This window comes from Triturus cristatus, chromosome 8 (assembly GCF_964204655.1).
Source record: "Triturus cristatus chromosome 8, aTriCri1.1, whole genome shotgun sequence".
Taxonomy (NCBI): Eukaryota; Metazoa; Chordata; class Amphibia; order Caudata; family Salamandridae; genus Triturus; species Triturus cristatus.
In genome coordinates this window covers 1,150,402,867-1,150,424,078 of record NC_140591.1, presented here as the reverse complement: position 1 = coordinate 1,150,424,078, position 21,212 = coordinate 1,150,402,867, and the positions used below count along the sequence as shown (strand labels likewise).

The following is a 21,212-nucleotide window of genomic DNA, read 5'->3' as shown; positions in this document are numbered from 1 at the left end:
ATGGTTCAAAAACTACAGCTAGGCACTTTGCCAAAAAAGGGTCATTTTTCACAGCGAAATTGAGGTGTGTCCACGTTGCGTTTTGCACCGTTTCCTGACGCGGGCACTAGGCCGACCCACACAAGTGAGGTACCATTTTTCTCGGAAGACTTTGGGGAATGCGGGGTGGGTGGAAATTTGTGGATTCATGCAGATTCCAGAACTTTCCACCAGAGAAATGTGGGGAAAATGTGGGTTTTTTGGCAATATTTTAGGTTTGCAAGGGATTCTGGGTAACAGAACCTGGTGGGAGGCAGTCAAGTCACCCCATCCTGGATTCTCCTGGGTGTCTAGTTTTCAAAAATGTATAGGTTTACTAGGTTTCCCTAGGTGCCGGGACGAGATATGGTTAAAAAACTACAGCTAGGCACTTTGCCAAAGAAAGGTCATTTTTCGCTACAAAATTGAGGTGTGTCCACGTTATGTTTTGCACCGTTTCCTGTCGTGGGCACTAGGCTGACCCACACAAGTTAGGTACCATTTTTCTCGGAAGACTTTGGGGAATGCGGGGTGGGTGGAAATTTGTGGATCCACGAAGATTCCAGAACTTTCCATCAGAGAAATGTTGGGAAAATGCGTTTTTTTTGGCAATTTTTTAGGTTTGCAAGGGATTCTGTGTAACAGAACCTGGTGGGAGGCAGTCAAGTCACCCCATCCTGGATTCCCCTGGGTGTCTAGTTTTCAAAAATGTATAGGCTTGCTAGGTTTCCCTAGGTGCCGGCAGAGCTATGGTTCAAAACCTACAGCTAGGCACTTTGCCAAAAAAGGGTCATTTTTCACAGCGAAATTGAGGTTTGTCCACGTTGCGTTTTGTGCTGTTTCCTGTCGCGGGCACTAGGCCTACCCACACAAGTGAGGTACCATTTTTCTCGGAAGACTTTGGGGAACACTGGGTGGGTGGAAATTTGGGGATCCAAGTAGATTCCAGAACTTTGTACCACAGAAATATGGGGAAAATGTGTTTTTTTTGGCAATTTTTGAGGTTTGCAAGGGATTCTGGGTAACAGAACCTGGTGGGAGGCAGTCAAGTCACCCCGTCCTGGATTCCCCTGAGTGTCTAGTTTTCAAACATGTATAGATTTGCTAGGTTTCCCTAGGTGCCGGCAGAGCTATGGTTCAAAAACTACAGCTAGGCACTTTTCCAAAAAAGGGTCATTTTTCGCTACGAAATTGAGGTGTGTCCATGTTACGTTTTGCGCCATTTCCTGTCGCGGCACTAGGCTGACCCACACAAGTGAGGTGCCAATTTTTTACGGAAGACTTTGGGGAACGCGGGGTGGGTGGAATTTTTTTTTTTTTTTAAACAGACTTTATTGGGTCACATAACAGAATACAGTCAATCCCTTTCCCCATTACTCCGCCCTCCAGCCAATTCAGAGCGTAGAGCAGTGACCAGTCCACCAAACTGATCATAACTGTACAGCATTCACCCCATCAACAGCTATGGTACGAGGTAGTCCATCCACAGGATTAATCCACAGCGAGTGTGCGATATAACCAATATGCCACCCGCCCCATCCCCCAGCAACCCCCCCAACATACCCCCCACCCTAATCACCCACCCAAGCATGTCGCCAGTATCTATCATAATTACATGCGTATCAAAGCCTCCCCTGCCACTTGTCAGATCCGCCTCCCACATACCACAGCAGAAATTGCCTCACGAGCATAGGGGGAAGCCTGTTACAGGGTTCTCAAGGGGCCGGGGTCTCATCATCCTCCACCGGATCCCCCCCGTCCCCCACAGCCGAGCGCTTGAACAATTCCAGGAGTGCCAACCATGCCCGGGCCCATTCTTGCGATCTCTCATTTCCACTACGTCTAGCCAGACATAATCTATAAGTCCCCTCACTTCCCGCCCATTTCTCCATTTCCCTAGTCCAACGCAAGAAACTAGGTCCCTGCCTCGCCTTCCAATGGGAAGTAATCTCCCGCTTGGCCAGGACCAGCCCCAGGTCAATAAACCTACTGGTGACCTTAGTCTTTGCAGTGTGCGGAAACCCATGCAGTAAGCAGACCTCCGGGCCCACCTCCAAATCCCTCTCTGTCACCGTCAGGAGTACCGTCGCCACTTCCTGCCAAAATCCTGACACCTGTGCGGGGTGGGTGGAAATTTGTGGATCCACGCAGATTCCAGAACTTTCCACCAGATAAATGTGGGGAAAAAGTGTTTTTTTGGCAATTTTTTAGGTTTCCAAGGGATTCTGGGTAACAAAACCTGGTGGGAGGCAGTCAAGTCACCCCATCCTGGATTCCCCTGGGTGTCTAGTTTTCAAAAATGTATAGGTTTGTTAGGTTTCCCTAGGTGCCGGCAGAGCTAGGGTTAAAAAACTACAGCTAGGCACTTTGCTAAAAAAGGGTAATTTTGCATTGTGAAAATGTGGTGTTGTCACGTTGGGTTTTGAGCCATTTCCTGTAGTGGGCACAATGCCTACCCCTACAAGTGAGGTACCGTTTTTATCGGGAGACTTATGGTAATTCAGATTTGTAAAGGAACTGTTATTACCTATTGACTTTCGATGCATTTCTGCCTTCCAAATGAAAGACATTGTGTAAAAAAGAAGTCATTCTAAAAAATGACTGACAATTCTCATGCTAGTATGAGTATTCCCAATTTCGGAAATGTGCAAATATCTACTGCTTCTAAACTCTATATTTTGTTCCCATTTCCGAAATACATAGGTGTCTTTCATACCGATTTTTCCATGTACACATTTTTACAGAATAATTACTATATACCCGGTACATAATAAAAAACCATTGCAAGTTGCTGCTCAGTTTTTGGCTCTGGGTTTGTCGGTTTCTTGGTGAACTTAAAAGTCCTGTATAACCCCACAACCAGTAATGTCCAGCGGATGTAACGGTATATTGCTTTCAAAGAGCTGTCATAATTAGAAGAAGTTACAGGTGAAAATGTTGACACAAATGGCTTTTTTATTTAACAAATTTTCAATTTATCCTATATTTAACTGTTAGTTTCTATAAAAAACCTTGATGGATCTTCACAAATGACCCCTTGCTGAATTCAGAATTTTGTCTACTTCTCTAAAATGTATAGCTTTCCAGGATCCATTATTGCTTTTGTACCCATTTCTACCATTAACTGGAAGGAGGTTGAAAGCACAAAAAATAGCAAAAATAGGCTATGTCCCAGAAAAATGCCAAAACAGTGTAAAAAATGTTGGGTTTCTGAAAAAAGTCTGGTATCCCCTAAAAGCTGGGAAAATGGTGATTTCAGCCCCACAAACCCTTTTTTGATAACACTTGCAGGGAAAAACCCAGAAGCTTTCATTTGCAGCCCGTTTTTCCCATTTTCCCCCCAAAAAACTAAATTTTGCTGTATTTTGGCTCATTTCTGTGACCCCTCCAGGGGAATCCACAAACCCTGAGTACCTTCAGAAGCCCCATTATGTTGGAAGAAAAGGACGCCAATTTGGCGTGGATACCTTCTGTGGTCAAAAAGTTACAGGGGCCTCAGCACGCACTACCCCAAATAGCCAAAAAAGGGCGTGACACAGGAGGGGGAAAAGGCCTGGTAGCGAAGGGGTTAATTGTCACAGAGATACACAGCTCATCACCAGTTGAACTCAAAACACTTAAGGGCATATTTACACAGAATTGGCATAGGGCAGCACCGCACATCATTTTTCTGCGCTGTCCTACGACAATTCAAAAGGACAGGAATGCACAGTATTCAGCCCTTTCAGTCAGTGCACCATTGTGCAAGGGTGTCTGTGTTGTTGCCATCACTATTTTCGCCCAGCAAGGGGCACCTTCCTGCACAAACACAATCATGAGAGGCATTTCCCTCTTTCTTTGTGTGCTGCAGAATCAGCACACGTGAAAAGAGGAAAAAACTAGGAGAAATGTAAAAATGTCTCCTCATTACGTCTGCTCTAGGGAGGCGCAAGCTTTTGCCGCTGCCCCAAGTTTACCTGAAGTTGAAAATCTGGAGCAGCGTCAAATTTCATGGATGTTGAGTGGGACCACCCACATCAACACCCATGGAATGCCTCTTTCACGCAGAGTAAGTCAAGGCAGCGACTTTCGCTGCCTTGCCTTACTCCATATTTACAAGGCCATGAAATGCCACGCAGGGTGTCTTTATGCAACCTTGTAGCTATGGCTAAACTCTGTGCACCACCAGAACTTCACAAAATGTGGCATTCCGGCGGCGCAAAGGGCTTGTAAATATTCCCTTCATTTATCTGCTCATTTTGCCACTTGCAAGTAAATTAACTTGATACATAAATCTTCTAAAATTAAATTGTACAAGTACAGAGATGTTTTTAGTGTGCTCATCAATGGTTGGCCCAGGTCTACTCAAAAGGGCACTTCACTTGTTAGGGTAGAGTAGTAAAGAACATTGGAGAAAGTAAGAGCCCCCATTGATGTAAAAGGGTTCGCTGTCTGACGTTCAGCTTTGGAGGCTTGCAATTTAAACTCCACTCCTACATGTCACAGAAGCACAATATTTACTGCACTAGCACAATATATCTATTGTGTGCCTCATCCTTATTAATGTAAAATGAAGCACCAAACATACTGCTGGAGTGTATTCACTGTAGAAATTAGTCATCCATATAAGAGTACGCTTTAATATTTTCATTGCAATGTTCTAAATTGTAGTTCTCATTTACACTTGCAATTGTGTATTTAAAGTTATACTGCCTATACTGAAATTGCATTTCTAAAGTACTCATGTATTCATTTACTAGTGTTTTGCATTTATTCTGTAATTGTATGTGCACACGTAATTATGTATTCGAAGTGCATTGCAAAATGTCTCGTTAAGTTAGCCTAACCAAACGCCTTAAGTATTTAGTCTTCAATGTTTAACCTTCAACATGAAAGCTTTGCTTGTGCTGCAATGTTCTTTCTTTGCACGCGCATTCACACGATCTCATACCTAGTGAAAGGTATATTGTGTGATAGAGATAGTGAGGTCCAGGAGGAGAGCCTTCGGTAAGAATGAGAGGTGCTAACGAACTAAGAGAAGACATCTTCTTATTCATGTCTCATCAGGATTAGAGAGACACCCAAGGCCGTCCTGATTTTCAAATACGTATGATGGGAAATTCGAGTGAAGCTGCCAATTTCTACTGTTAGAAGGTTGAAAAGTACAGGAGTCGATTACTTGAAATCTCTCGAATGTTCTGTGGGTTTCATTGGTGTTTACACTTTAGTCTTTGGAGCAGATTCCCTTTAGACTCTGAGGGTACAGACCTCTGCTATATTCTCATTGTGTGGCTTTATGCTATGCATTGTCTTGATTTAGAAAACTTTTACTGAAGGCTCCACTATGCTGACACCTTCTTGCTTTCCCTGATTTAACTAGATTTACCTAGCTTCCAACTTTAGCTCAGGACTAGTTTAGGCGCCTCTAGATTTCTTCATGCATAGAGAGGAGGATTGAAACCTGTACACTGATCATCAGATTCTATGTCTTATCTTTAGTATTGCTGCAACTTAAAATCTTGTATGCCTTATGCTACTAAGACTTAATTTCATTAGGCATTTTGGCTTACCTGTGGTGATTCTGTATCTTTATAATGTGTCCTTGAGATTCATATATATCAGTTTGGGCCTTGATTTGTAATAAAACTCATTTAACTTATTGATTCCTGCTTCTTAATGTATGTCCAAATGGGCTACACTTTAAATCGAATTGTTTGAGTGATGTTAACGCCCCTTTACCTCTCAGGCAAATAAAAAAATGAACTGCAGAATAAAAGGCCCAGTACTCCAGCAGCATCAATCATAAAGAGAAGATTTTCGAGTTTTTGAGCATTGAAAATGTTATTCAATTATTTGAATTTTGCTACACACGTTGGCCTTCTCTATCCATGAAGCCCTTGAGTGTATGCCATTGTGGTGTGATTCTTAGTGCTCTAATCTAGAGGATATTGCCTTCTTTGAGGAATCCATTTTAATCTAATGATTTGGTGAGGTTCAAGGCTTTCTCTTAAGGGTAGCCAGGGCATATGCTACCCCTACTTTGCATATTGGTACTCTTGGCACTGCCCTGGCTATTCCTAATTTCGAAGTTTCAGAAATAGAAAGTAAAGAGGCTCTAGGAGCATTGTTTATTTTGCACTCCTTGCCTACCCCAAAGAAACAAGATGAATTAGAAGGTTGTTGGGGGTCTAGGGTGAAATGAGAGGTGAGTGATGTGCTCTCATCGTGGTTTAATGAATTCATGATACCTTTTTCACTACCTCTGACACTTTGGTGAATCGTCATCCATGGTAATAGTACATCGGTTATATCGCAAACTATCAGGACAGAAATATTGTCTTACAAAACTATCATGGCCATGATATTGACAACCAAAATATTGTGAAGGTAGTTACATATAGGTAGGTATAGATTTATAAAATTAACTCTATATTTATGTATCTTGAGGCAGCCGCGGTCGGTAGTAGGAGTAACTGCAGGGCGGTGACGTGGGGAGGGGGAGGGGCTGGGTGGGGGTAGCAAACTATGGATTACGGAGGTTTACAGGTAAGTTAACATATACATTAATAAAACGAATTTCGTTTCGTGCACTGCATCGCGTTTGGGGATGCAGTGCACGCAACGAAATTTGTTTTATTAATTTATATGTTAACTTACCTGTAAACCTCCGTAATCCATAGTTTACTACCCTCTACCCTGCCCCTCCCCCTCCCCACGTCACCGCCCTTCAGTTACTCCTACTACCAACCGCGGCTGTCTTGAGGATGTAAATATCATCAAGCTACATATATGTGGAGTTAAGTATAGTGAACCTATTTTTACCTACATATATTTACCTTCGCAATATTTTGGTAGTCGATGTTGAGATCACAATATATTTCTAAGACAAGATTTTGTCCACAATATTGTAGTACTATACCGTTTCATCACAGAATTCACCTCATAAAAAACTCAATAGTGCTTAAGTGATTCTTCGTATACTGTAGATTTCAAAGTCCGCTCTATCATTTGTACATACCATCGGCCACAACATAAATGCGATTGTCGGACTTCGGGCCTGATTTAAAACCTGGCGGATGTATTACTCCGTCACAACAGTGACGAATATCTTGTCTGCCAAAATGTAAATCCCATTATATCCTATGGGATTATATTTCCAAAGACAGGATATCCGTCACCATTGTGATGGAGTAACCCGCTCCCCAAGATTTTCTTCCTTTTACATATTTCAAATGGGTAACTGTACTCATTACATTACAATATTACACATACTAGCAATCTGTAAGTCGCAATTGTAAACTACAGCACTCTGATGTTCCCATGTATGCATCAAACACAATATTATAACAATTGATGATGGAGGTGGGAGTTAAAGCTAAGTAAAGGTTCTCTGGTTGTAACTAAGCTTCAGTTATTATCACAGGGCCTACCTTCACCATCACTTAAGGAAAGCAGAAATGGGTAGTAAATATTAGCCTGAATGAGGGTCCTGAATATTGACTTTACGTTTGGGATATCATGTATTATATTATACATGATCTAAGTTAGTTTTGTATGGTTGTGAATTAGTTGTGAATGCCACCATTAATTGTGAATGTCACTCTTCTGGGTTTTCTGCTACTATAGCCCTATCAACTAGAAATGCTCTTAAACCAAAGATTTCTCATGAAATGTTATAGTTTTTTTTTCAAAGAAGCATGGGTCTTTTAATGGTGGGGGTGAAGGGGCAGCTGCTGAGCTGTGTTATTTTTGTAACACATGCAGTGGCACCAGACGACAGGGGGGACATGGAACTTTTACTCTCCTTTTCCTCACAGCTGGCTTATAATGCTTGACTTCATGGACAATCAGTAATTGCTTTCACTCGACATGTGTCCGACTGGGAGTAGATGGAAGTGAAAACAAGCACTGCTGGGCAAAAGTCTCAAATATGGGATCTTTATGTTACAAAATATTGTCTGTAGCAAGCACGTTAACCATCAAACTATTATCAAATGGTTCAAGCCTGTGAAAAGAAATTGCACTCAAATGGCTCCATTATTAAGCACTAGAGTGATCTTACCATAAACCAGGAGGATACAGATAGATCTCTGTAGCAGCCTTAAAGTAAAACACAGCCTGTTTGCAGATGTTTTTGACGAGATTATATTTTCACCCAAATAGATGTTTTTAACAAAGTTGTGATTTTGGACACACTTAGGTAAAGGACGTGGGTATCTTTCTCGCTGTACTGGCTTGCCCTTCGGAAGGATATCAGTTATTCTTCGGCTCCCTTGTCAAAGCCCAAAGCATGTTTTTAATTTCGTCTGAAGTTTGTAAACACTGGGAGAATTTGAACATATTAATGGTTTTATTTAGATTTTTTGCCCCTTGACTGGGCAAATGGTGGGGGTGCACTGGGTGGCATTAACCTTTTCCTCTTTTCCCAGTGGGGTGGGAGACTGATCTTTGCTGTGTAATACCCTTCGCCTCAGGACATAGCTTCCATTTGTGCTGCAGGTGCAGTGGCACTGGGGTCTAGAGGCCAAAGGCACCCACTGAAGCTTGATTATTGCTGTACTTCAAAGTTCAAACAGCAGCCGGGGGGCAATTCTAAGGCTGATGCCACACTAGCTACAAACTACTTCCATCTTGTCACACTAGCTATAAACTGCTTCCATCCTGCCTTTTCAAAGGTGTGACGTTTTGTGTTTTTTAATGCCCCTCTCCACTTGCTGAATAGCAATGGGGGGATTGTTTTGCTTCCCAAGAAACCCTTCACGCTCCTTGCCCAAGGGTAGGTGATATTTCAGCCCACAGGCCCTGTGCCTTGCCCAGTAGTGAGGGGAAGCCATTTTTAGAGCTGTAAGCAACTGTTCAGGTAGGAATTGTTCAAAGACGTCCCTGGGAGGCAATGAGCTACTCCGTCTTCTGTAACCCTGGAAATGCTTCTGGCCTGGGAGCAGTGGCAGACTGGCCTACAGGGCAATCAAGCAGCGCCCGATGGGCTGGTCTGACAGGTCAATGTGTGCGTCGTTTTTTGGCTGTTTGTGGGCCTGTTTTATGATCTGCTGGGCCAGTTTTTACTGCTGAACTCCCTCATATTAAAGCATTGCCTGTGGAAATCTCAGATCTATGCAGACTTCCGGACCGTGCAAAATACCTATACAAAGGGTCCTTACAGATGAAAAACTGCCCCAATTGGCAAACAGGGGCTACTTGTTTAGCTATCTGATTTGCTACTTTTATTTTGGTCCCCCTGCCTATTTTCTGTCCCAGTCCAACCCTGAGAAGTGAGGCAGTACAGAGCAGTAGATTGCTGCTGGATGAAATTTCATCAAACTAATATAAAGCACCCAATGACAGAAAGGCATATGAAGCATTAACATCTACCGGGGAGAGGAGTTGGCCTAACGGCTAGGGCGGTCGACCTCGAATCTGGGGAACTGGGTTCGAGTCTCGGCAATGACACTGAACATCCTGTGATTCTGGGCAAATCACTTCATCTCCCCGTGCCTAACAAAATAAAAATGAAAAAAAATGCAACTGGTGCTATGTAAAGCACTCTGATACCCGATTCGGGTCAAGTTCGCACTATATAAAACTCTGTAAAGTTTAAAAATAAATAATCAACTTTCCCGGCTGATCGACTTGTGAGTGAAGAAATTTCTTAAGGCAAAACCAATGCAATTTGCAAAACGTCCAAGTTGGTCATGCCCTCCCGCCTCATAACATTCAATACTTTTGTGCAATCTGCACAAAATTTGGCACACTCAAAGCCTGCCTCTGCAATACCGTTTCCGCCACGTTTGATGCAAATTGCTGATGGGGGCATAGTTATCATTTCTTTACTAGATTCAAACAATTTACGCAACTTCTCCTCCGTCAATGATTTGGCAGTGTGTACCTAATATGTAACGCTGTCCTCAAGTTCATAAAACTCCCCTGGAAGCTGTGTTTTTTAAATTGCCATAAGAATGCAAAGACCCACATCACTAAGGCCATACATGTGTGTGCACCTTAGATGTGGCTGCCCACTGAAGCCTATGTGCGGTTATTCATACATCTTCCAGACCTTGTGGCACGGTGGATGAATGCACCCACTGCAGGAATTTGTATTTGACCTCATGGTCACAGATTTAAATCCCTGTGGGTCCACTCAGCATTTCATGCTCCTGAGATCGATAAAATGAGTATCATTGAGTTAGGTAAAAATAAACATTTGCAATTTCAGCATCAAGATACCCTCCTGGGTGAACATGTGCTTTACAACTACATATGGTATGTGCAGCAGAGGCTGATCCTGCAGCTTCGAGCAAAATTCATGCTTAAATAGTATATATACTTATACCATTCAGAAACCTTGGGGCCTATTTACGGGCCCCAGTGCATCGCTCTTGCACCACGTAGCACGGTGCGAGAGTGACGCTACTCAAAAAAGAGATTAAAGCAACACAGCGCAGATTGCTGCACTGCTTTACTCTGCGCCATGGGCATTGCGTGAGTGTTCCCATGCAACTCCCATGGTTTATGATGCATTCCCAGACTTACCAGAACCGGTAAACCTGGAAATGAGCCAAAAAGATACGCCGCCCCAGGTGAGGGGTAACGAGGAGAAATATCTTTGTTTCTCCTCGTTACTTCCTCTTTCTATGTGTGCTGCATTCTGTCTTACAGGATTGATTTTGTGCAGGAAGGGACACCCTCCTGCACAAAAACAGTCCTGCCTACAATGCAGGCGCCCGTGAACCATGGTGCAAGTGTGTCTGTGTTGGCGCTAGGCAGCAAAAATGGCGCTAGTGCAGGGACAAGAACAGAATGCCTCATATTCTTTTAAATACGCTGCATTCCTGCCCTTGCCCTGTAATGCTTTGCTGCGTTATTTTGCCATAAATATGGCCCTAGGTCTCCCTGTTCACTGACTGAACAGGGGTATGTGAGACTAGAGGCTGCTTTCTCACTTATGAACTTGTTGTAAGCACTTGCACTTTATTAAAACCATTTGTGTTGCAGTTACAGTTTATCTGTGTGTGGTCTCTGCACAGCGTCTAAATCAATGCAAATTACTTTACCTTTACCTATTAAGTAATGTTTATCTGGGTATGGGCAGAGGTATGGATTTCCCTCCTCCTGTCAGTGTGGCTTCCTTTCCTCTTCAGTGTGGGCTTCCCCTCCTGTTATCGTGGCATCCTCCTCTCCTGTGTGAGTTACCATCTCTACCACTCAATGTGGATTCTTCTCACCCTTCCTGTTGGTCCCTCTGGACCACACCCTGTGTATTAAGTATTGTGAGATAATTAAGCATTATAAAGACCATGCATTAGTATGTGAGAGCAGTGATCCCTTACCTGCATTTTCCAGGCGCTGAACCCTGAAGGCAGACACACGAAGTAGCCAAAAGGCAATCACCACAGATGCTGACTGCAACATCCTCCCTCAGCTCCACGTCCTATTGTCAATACAGGATGAGCCACAGCACCTGCAACCAAGATGGAAATTAAGTGTTTAAATTTTTTTAAAGAGGGGATTTGATAGCGAGGACCCATTTCAATAAACTGGGGTACACTGTGCCACAGCAGCAGGGATGTACATACCTGCCAACTCACACTGTACCACTGTGTGACACACGATATCGGCTCCCATCACATGGTCTCCCGTTGAGGAGCCAATTTCACGCGGTGGCAAAGAAAATGAGCTGAAAGCCGCTGCAAATAGTGGTTTTCCAGTTCATTTTCTGAGGCTTTGAACTGCTGATGTCCATTCAGGGGTGTGAAACCACTCAGGACATCGCCACCAGCCTCAGCAAGCTTCTTTTTTCATTTTGGGTGGAGGGGGCTTGGGGCAGGGTGGGGTTCAAAAGTTCTTCATAGGTTCTTATGGCACGGGCCCCTTCAAGAACCCACACCCCCTCCTCACACAATGAGATTGTTCTTCAGATTGGCAGATATGGATGTAGCTACAGTAGCACTGGGGCCCAGGAACTAGAGGGAACTACTGCAGCCCAATTAACAGTTGTTTTTACTACCGAACCAGAGGATGCAGACCCATCATCTTTTCTTCCCTTAGGGTATATGTCAAATCAAATCAAATCAAAATCAGCTTTATTCGGTGCAACAAATCTCCCCATAAAAGAATACTATTATAAAAACATTCCTACATTTACATTGTCATTTCTAGGTCATACAAATACAGGGAAAATCATTTTTAAATAAATTTAGGAGATGTTTAAAATCCATGGAGCAGTTATAAAACATGCTTAGAGGGCTAGAGCCAATAAAGCATTATCGGCAAATCAGGGGACATTACATCCAGTCTTGGGTGGTGAAGTGCTGGTGCATAAAGGTACATAGTGATATCTAAAGTGCGGAGTGCCACATCTTAACAAGAGTACATAATTAAAAACAGTACTAGGGGTAGTCATCTAGGTTTTCATATATCAATGCAACCAGATGTGAATAATCTTTTCTTTTCCTAAATGCAAGTTGTACGAAACGAATTACAAAATTTATGATTTTCACATTTTCTAGACAATACAAAGTTAAAATCATATTTATAAATAAAAAGCATATTAGATAAAAAAAGGGGTTTTAAAACTGATTTCCGGATGCCCTTGTAAAAACTATAAAAAAGAATAAAGTGCATTGTGGATTGTATAGATTTTCCGTCACATGGGCAGTTTGGCAGTTTGTGTCACCATTTTTCCACTCTGGGGAAAGCAACTAAGTAGTGTAGTGTACCCATCCTTAACCTTGTTAGATAGAATCTCTGTTGTACGTTTCTCACCAATATTAAATATGGCTGTAAGCCCCTCACGAGCGGTCGTTCACAATATGAAATGACTCTATGTTTTTGGCTAGCGGTCCATTCTCTTTCATTTTCCATTATTTTTAAGTATTTCAACTTCAGTTCCTTTTTACTAAACTCCTGTATAGAAAGGGGGTCTTTCCCATCAATGTCAACTTTACAGTATTTTAAAAGATTGAGAATGTACTCCAGTCATGCTATCTTTCTACTTAAATCGAGGGCTAAACAGTCCATAATTAATTCTTTTGTGAATTTTGTTTCGTCTTTTGACCAAATACCATGTCAAAAGGTGAGACCGGCAACATTTATTATATCATTATATCACTAATATACGGGACTGATAGTTCTTAATGGATTGTATCCATAAGGACTGAATCTTTCATCTCTGCAGCCTGCATTAGTTTCTTCCATGCCCCTTCACGGATCTCCCTTTTTCTTTCTTTCAGGGTATTTTTATAGATTTTCCTCGAACTGCAAATCCTTGCACTATCTCTTGGCATTTGCTTTAGGGCCAATTTCAGTTCCCCATTCAACTTTGAACATTCGTGGTTAAACCATCTAGGGTTAGGGTGACAAACCTTCTTCTGTCTTTTGCTAGTTAAGTCGCTGGCAATTTCAGTTGTAATTTTATTAAAGCAGTTGTTATCGCCAAACTCGGGGCAGAACTATCCAGGCAGGTTTCTAGATCCCTTTGTATTTTTTCTTTAAGGTTTGTCATAAATATAACCGGATTCACTCCTGACCATTGTATTGACTCTTATTCCCCTGTGTAACAATATCGTTTTCCACTCTCTTACCTTGTTCTTCTTGTGTCAGATTTAGTCTTAATGACACTATTAGGGGGTGATGGTTGCTAAGAAGGCTGATATTAATCATCACTTTTTCCACCAATTCACTGCAGTTTGCTGATACAATAAAATGGTCTATATTTGAAGATGGCCTTGCTCCCACAAAAGTTTGTATATTAGTTTCCCCTTCCCCAGTGGTGGGTTCCAGGATCACTAAATCATATTTATGCACCGCATTAGTGATGGATTCCCCATACAAGTCGTGGGAAAAATGGGGGATCCTATCTCCTAGATGGTCACAATATCAGCAGGGCTCTCCTGTTTCGTAAACGCATTTAACACAATTAAAGTCCCCTGCCCATATTAATACATAGTCACCACCTACACCCTGCAGGAAGTGATCCATATCATTTTCCAGTAGCCCAATAACTTTGCTCTTTGATTTATCAAATACATTATTATAGAAATGTATTATGATTATGACCTGCTTTCCTTTTGAGTGCAAAAGCAAGAACTGATAATATTCAGATAAGATAGCGTTTTCTTTAAAATCAGGGGCGATGTAGTAGCAATTAGTGTAGCTAAACCTCCTTTAGCTCTTCCCATCCTGGATGGGCTAGCATTGAAACTGACAGTTTGGTAGCCACTTACAAAAAAGGGTACCCTGCACCAAGTTTCTTGGAGTAAGACTAACGCGCACCCATCTAGCGTTTTCAACCAGACCACATTGTTAATTTTATTTTTGATCCCTGCAACACTCCATGTCATGAGGTTTAGTGATTCACTTAGGTGTATACTAGGGCCAGATTTCCTCATGTTACCAGTAAGAGTATGTTTAATGTTGCTGGGCATGTGTTTATCCAAATCACCTTTTTGCGATGATACAGTTAAATCATCAATCTTGAAGTTTGTCGCCAGGTTACAAGTATCATCATCGCCCTCATTACTATGCAGGGTGTCATCCATAAAATGTACCACCTTTTGTGAGGTCATGTTAACATCTACCACACTATTTTTAATGGTATAATACATTTTCATGACAGGTGACCCAGCCAAGTCTTTTCTAAGTCAATCTATTTCACTGCATCTTCTCAATGCTGCATATCTATTATGCAGTGGTATAGATTGTGGTAAGCGGTGACTCATATTTGCGTGGGTATTGCTATAACTTGGCCTATAAAAGTATCCCAGTGGGACAGCCATTATATGGTTAACATTATCAGGGCAATGCCCGTTGTCATCGTTTGATAAAGCGTTTAACAAATCACCCACCAAATCACTACTTCGAAAGGTTACAACTATACAATCCCCCCGACATGATTTTCTGGATTTGCCCACCCAGTTCACTCTCCTTAACATGATGATGGCCTGGTGCAATGTATTCACCCCAATGTTGGCATTTACAGAAATCCAGTGAACTACTTGATTGTTCAGAGACTATATATGTTTCCCTCTGGTTTACCGCTAGATTTGGGACATTGTTTAAAATAATAACGTATGGAGTCGCCTGTGGGGGAAGATTTAATGGACCCTGAGACCTATTATAGTCTTCTGTTATTCTGATTGTCCTGGGTAATTGTGGATTTTGCAGCACCCTTGTAGGGGGTGGGATGCCATCTTTATATGGCGTTAGTCCGCGTGCGATTTGTGATGTCAAGGCATCCTTTACGGTCACAGCAGTAGTGTTCTCTCTTTGATTAATAGAGCGGTTAGTAATTTGGCCTCTATTTTCTCTGACACTTTCCGTTGGGTTAGGAACTGACTTAGTTGGCTTAGTGGTATTGATTACCTTATTCGTGGATTTAGAGAGTAAAATTTCAATAACCATTTACGTTAAAAAAGCCATATCTTTCTGTATTAGTTTAATTTCTGACATTAAGCGTCGTCCATAAAATGAACCACCTTTTGTGAGGTCATGTTAACATCTACCACACTATTTTTAATGGTATAATACATTTTCATGACAGGTGACCCAGCCAAGTCTTTTCTAAGTCAATCTATTTCACTGCATCTTCTCAATGCTGCATATCTATTATGCAGTGGTATAGATTGTGGTAAGCGGTGACTCATATTTGCGTGGGTATTGCTATGACTTGGCCTATAAAAGAATCCCAGTGGGACAGCCATTATATGGTTAACATTATCAGGGAAATGCCCGTTGTCATCGTTTGATAAAGCGTTTAACAAATCAACCACCAAATCACTACTTCGAAAGGTTACAACTATACAATCCCCCCAACATGATTTTCTGGATTTGCCCACCCAATTCACTCTCCTTAACATGATGATGGCCTGGTGCAATGTATTCACCCCAACATTGGTGTTTACAGAAATCCAGTGAACTACTTGATTTCTCAGAGACTATATATGTTCCCCTCTGGTTTACCGCTAGATTTGGGACATTGTTTAAAATAATAACGTATGGAGTCGCCTGTGGGGGGAAGATTTAATGGACCCTGAGTCTTATTATAGTCTTCTGTGATTCTGATTGTCCTGGGTAATTGTGGATTTTGCAGCACCCTTGTAGGGGGTGGGATGCCATCTTTATATGGCATTAGTCCGGGTGCGATTTGTAATATCAAGGCGTCCTTTACGGTCACAGCAGTAGTGTTCTCACTTTGATTAATAGAGCGGTTAGTAATTTGGCCTCTATTTTCTTTGACACTTTCCGTTGGGTTAGGAACTGACTTAGTTGGCTTAGTGGTACTGATTACCTTATTCGTGGATTTAGAGGGTAAAATTTCAATAACCATTTCCGTCAAAAAAGCCATATCTTTCTTTATTAGTTAAACTTCTGACATTAAGCGTCTTTCTACACTGTCCAATTGGAGCTATTTTTCCCCCTTCTCGTCCCTGGGTTATTTTCTCCCTTTTTTGGTTTAGATTTAGATTTAGTTTTGATCCGTGTTGGTAACTGCTCCACAGGGCTGTTTACAATTCGCAAAGCTTCTTTCTTTTTTTTTGCGGAAGGGGATATTGGGAGCGTGTATATGTCACTCTTACCACACCACTGCACAAAACAGTGTAGAAAGCAAACAGATGTTTACAATGTGACCTACGAAGCACTTCAGGATATGAGCATCTCAAGAGCCACTCTATCAAAGACACCTGGGGCTGTATTGCACATACAGTGCAGTTTCCTTGATTGCAACGGCACACTATTTAAAATGTGCACTGGGCGCAGTTAAGGAAAATGCCTAGTATTGGGGTGCATGCGCTGCCTCCAGGGTAGCCACAAACTCACGCTGACCCAGGGCAGCTGTGAACTCACGCTGCCCCCAGGGCAGCCGCAAACTCGCGCTGCCTCCTCGCAGCGAATTCCAGTGAAAATCGGAGTGGCTGCTTTGAAGCCGCTCCGTGTTTTCACAGTGCAGGCGGCAACCCATCCACACTTTGAAAGAGGATTAGAGATCCCCTTGCAGGCGAGTGCAGGACTGCACTCCCCTGCAAGGGGATGTCTGGGGAGTCCATTGGCCCCACTTTCCACCCTCCAGAGGGCTGCAGTCGGGGCGCACTGACATTGTGCCACCTTTTAGGTGGCGCACTGTCGGTTCGTCACTTGAGAGCTTCTTTGCCTCTGCGCCCATGTCTGTAATACGGGACGGGTGCAGAGGAAAAGGGATTCCCTCATTTGCATGGGGCACACCCCCATGCAAATGAGGGAACGCCCTCAGAAGATAGCGCTGGTGCTTTATGTGCGTCAGCACTATCGGTATTACAGAAGGGGTTGCACACGCATCTGCGGCCCCTTCATTAATACCAAAGTGCCCCGGCCGTGCAAAGCGGGCGCCACTAATAGTGACGCTTTTTCCTTACCTGTAGGAGCATGACATTCGTTTCTACTTGTATGGTTGGTGGTATCATCTGTCATGATCCATCATTGACAACATGGGTTTCACCAGGGTTGGACTGATCTATAGGGCAATCAGACACTGCCTGGTGGGCTGGTCTGAAAGGTCACTCAGTGAGCCTGTTTTTGACTTTTTGTGGGCCTGTTCTTCCATGAGGTGGGACGGTTGTTACTGTGGCTTTCCTACATAATAAACCAAACGTTGTCTGTAGTGGCTCAAATCCATGCAGTCTTCCATACCGTGCAAAACACTTGTACAGTGTATTTTTACCTGCTCAACACTGGCCCAGTTTGCAAACTTGGGCCACTTTTTTTAGCTATCTAATTTACAAAATGGAGCCACTTTTATTCTGGCTCCCGGGCCTATTTTCTGTCTCATTCCAACCCTGTGTTCACATCATTACTCCACAGTCAGTATGCATGGTTAGTGTGACACATGGCATTCCTGCGTGGCAATGGCTGCAGGACATAACAGAAGCCCTGCAAATTTCTTGCACACATTTCCCTGATTTTTAGATTTCTTTCTCCATATTCGATCTGATATTGCAATTTGTGCTTTTTTTAAGTCGTTTACTTTAATTTTCATGTGAAAACTATGAGTATTATGTGTATTTTGCATAAGTTTTGTGGTGGCACAAAAATCTGTAGTTCAGGACGTTTTTGGTCGCAAAGTTTTTTGTTTTTGTTTTACCATCAGTTTGCAACAAAAATGGAGGCGATCAACAATCAAAATTCAAAATCTGGCCGAAAAAAATGCTTCAAGCTCAATACAAGTTTGCAACTCTCCTCTACAATAAATAAATACACGAATAGGGCAGACAAACACCAGGGGTATTAAAAAATATGCCATTAAGCACAGTTAATGAAATAACTCTGGGAATTGCAAGTAACTGTGCAAGGATTCTACGCCAGATTAAGCTCTTGTCATAAACATTTACTGCCCTTGTTGCAATGTGCCTTATGCCAGTGAGAAAGGATCAGAACCGGGCACCCTAAAAGCAAATGGTGGGGCACACATTCCCCTGGCGCTACCACCAGAAGCGTACCAGCCAAGGGCACGCTTCTTTCAACTAGTCGCAAGTTAATGTATACTAGTGGATACCTAGCTGCAACATTTATAAACATGGTAAAACATCAATTGTGAATCTTTTACCTGCTCTGCATTGCAGGACAACATTATTTCTAATATGTCTTTAATTCATCATCTCGATTGATATATGTTTTTCGTTTTTTTCTCTGTCCACTTGAAACTTTCTTTTTAGTAACAGTATTAGATCCAGAAACGAGAAATGCCAAGTTGGCAACTTTCCCGAAAAACAATTGAAAGAAAGATGCAAGGGTCAGGGTCTATACATGTCAGTTATATGTGGGAATACTGGAAATAGGCCCATGAAATGCATGGCACAATTTACCTGTAAGATGGACCTCTTAAAATACCCTCACAGAACCAACAGGCTCCTGGCAGGCAATGCTGCTTCCCTGGGTCCCAGGAAATGGAGGAACAACCCTCAAAGTCTCAAACAGATGCTGCAAATTGAAAATCTCCTAGACATCCCTCAAACCCAGGGGAGGAGATGTTGCCTAATGGCAAGATATGCCAACATCCTGCAATTTCGGGCAAAAGGCTCATTTTCCCCTGCTATAAAAAAGTTAAAGCATGTATCTGTAAAGTAGTCTGGTGCTCTTAGGCCAAGCTAAGTAAAAATGCAACAACAAAAAAACCATATATATAAACACACACACACACGCGCGCACACAAATAAAACGACCAAAAACCCACTGTTTTCAATCACTACCACACTAAAGTTTCTTTTCCTTCTCTACTATTTCTGTATTTTGTAACGCATTACAACGTCCCAGTGTTTCAGCGCTATATTAATTTAAAAAGGAATAAAATAATAAAACGATGCCCCCTACCTTGACTGTATGTTCGTCGCCTGTGATCTGCTACAGTGTCCAATGAAAGTCTCAGGCAGAGGTTGTCCTTGTCACAGCTTTGACCTCTTGTCTGCCTGCTCTTGGTAGATATGGTAGCTTTATACCCTATTGGACGCGCTTCCCACCAAGCTGCTCCTTCCGTGACCCTGTGTATGTTTTTCTTCCGTGGCACACAATGGCTGCAGTTTTTCATGTGTGTGACACTTTCGGGTAGGCGAGGAATCGCCTTCGGCAGCGCTCGCCTCGACTTTTTATCTCCTCGGCCAGGAGTGGAACTTCCTCGCCTATTTCCCAATTTGCCCGGCATCAGAAAATAAACAGCGCTCGATTGACACACCTTTTCCCCTCCCCGAGGCAGCGCGCATCCCCGCATCCTTGTTGCCTCAATGAGGAAATGACTTGAAAGTAAAGAAGTCAGTTTCCTTATTTGAGACGCGATGACCCAAGCATTTCCAGATGACTTGTAAGGCGAGTTCCTGATGTACCCTAAAAAGGGAAGAAACACATAGAGTTAATGCAAAGCTGATCTGCGTTCACCGCGGAGCGTTCGATTGTAAATACATCAGGTTTATCTCTACTGTTTGCTTGTTGACATGACACACATTCTGTTACAATGGTGGTTCTGGTCACACGTTAATTAGCAGGAAACCCGACTGCTCTTGTAGTATTTGCATTGTTATACCAAGGGCAGAACGTTGTGGACTTAACAGGGTGTGTGCGGATAAAGGGAGAAAAGGCATCACTCCTTGCAGTAAAGCACAGATGTCAAAATGGTCCTAGGTCATGAGGACGGAAGGGTATTTTCAACCACTCTTGATTTTCAGGCAAAACTATTAATCATTCTGACATTTTGTCGCATATGAATAGAGCTGCAGATTCCTAGATGGGGACATCCACCCCACAGACCATGAACACGGCCACTTGAATTGTGCGATTGTGTGGCTGCAGCAATTTTCACATAATTATACATTTGCCACATTTGCCACATGATCCATCATGTGCTGCATAAACTGCAGATAAAAAAATGTTGTTTCTATCTCAAACTGTTCAAAAGTTATTAAATATGCAGCGACACATGTTGCCGCGCGGTGGAAGGCCCTACAAAATTGGTCTGGTCACTTTTCTGTTGCTTGTTACTATATTTTGGGCGTTAAACTGGCACTAAAATAGTGCAACTAATGCCCAAAGATTGTTAACAAGTTCAAAATTGACAAAACAATGAAGTCATACTATCAAAAAATGTTCCACAAAATGCCACATAATGTGGCATTTTTTGCTGCATGGTTTACTCAACCCTGCCGCAACTTTTGGCCCTCCACTGCCGCATAATTCCAGTGGCCCTTCCCATGAGTCAAGCTGGCAGCCATGGTAAGAGTAGCATGAGAGAGAGCGAGAGAGAGAGAGAGAGTAAAATAGAGAAGCGTGTATGCGTTTCTAGGTGGAAACAGGGACAGACTGACCATTTGGACAGCGGGCTGCAGACTAGGGGGCTGCATTTAGAGAAGAACGGGCTGCCATGACAAAATCAAAACTTCTTGGCCCCATTCTTCGTGTATCCTTCTGCAGTGTCCGCAGATTCGAACATTTTTTGTCAGAGCAGATTTTTGTTTTGAGTCCAGCCCTGGTAGAGGGCATTTATGATGAGTTAACTAAACCATTCCTTTACTCTGAAAAAGGTAGTAACAAACCGCTCAGGCGTACAAAGTTTGATAATTATAATAATTTAATAACCACTAAAACAACCTGGGTCTGGTGCTAAATCAAAAGACTAAACCAGGAGACAGTATATCTACCTACTCCGACATCTCTTTAAGAGAGAACCCTTCTTGGACAGGACCCATCAATCACAAAAGGTG

At 42.6% G+C, this 21,212-nt stretch overlaps 1 protein-coding gene across 2 annotated transcripts in view; it reads right to left on the bottom strand.

The window, feature by feature from the left end:
* Nucleotides 1–19,722, bottom strand: part of LOC146805523 (interleukin-1 receptor type 2-like) — a 160,190-nt gene extending 140,468 nt beyond the window's left edge. For both annotated transcript variants that reach the window (XM_085620517.1, XM_085620518.1), the window contains exons 1-2: nt 19,336–19,722; nt 11,325–11,455 (exon numbers count right to left, since the gene is read on the bottom strand). In XM_085620517.1, the coding sequence (XP_085476643.1) occupies nt 11,325–11,406 (82 nt within the window). In that variant the 5' untranslated portion in view covers nt 11,407–11,455; nt 19,336–19,722. The remainder of the gene's footprint in view (nt 1–11,324; nt 11,456–19,335) is intronic.
* Nucleotides 19,723–21,212: the final 1,490 nt, after the last annotated feature.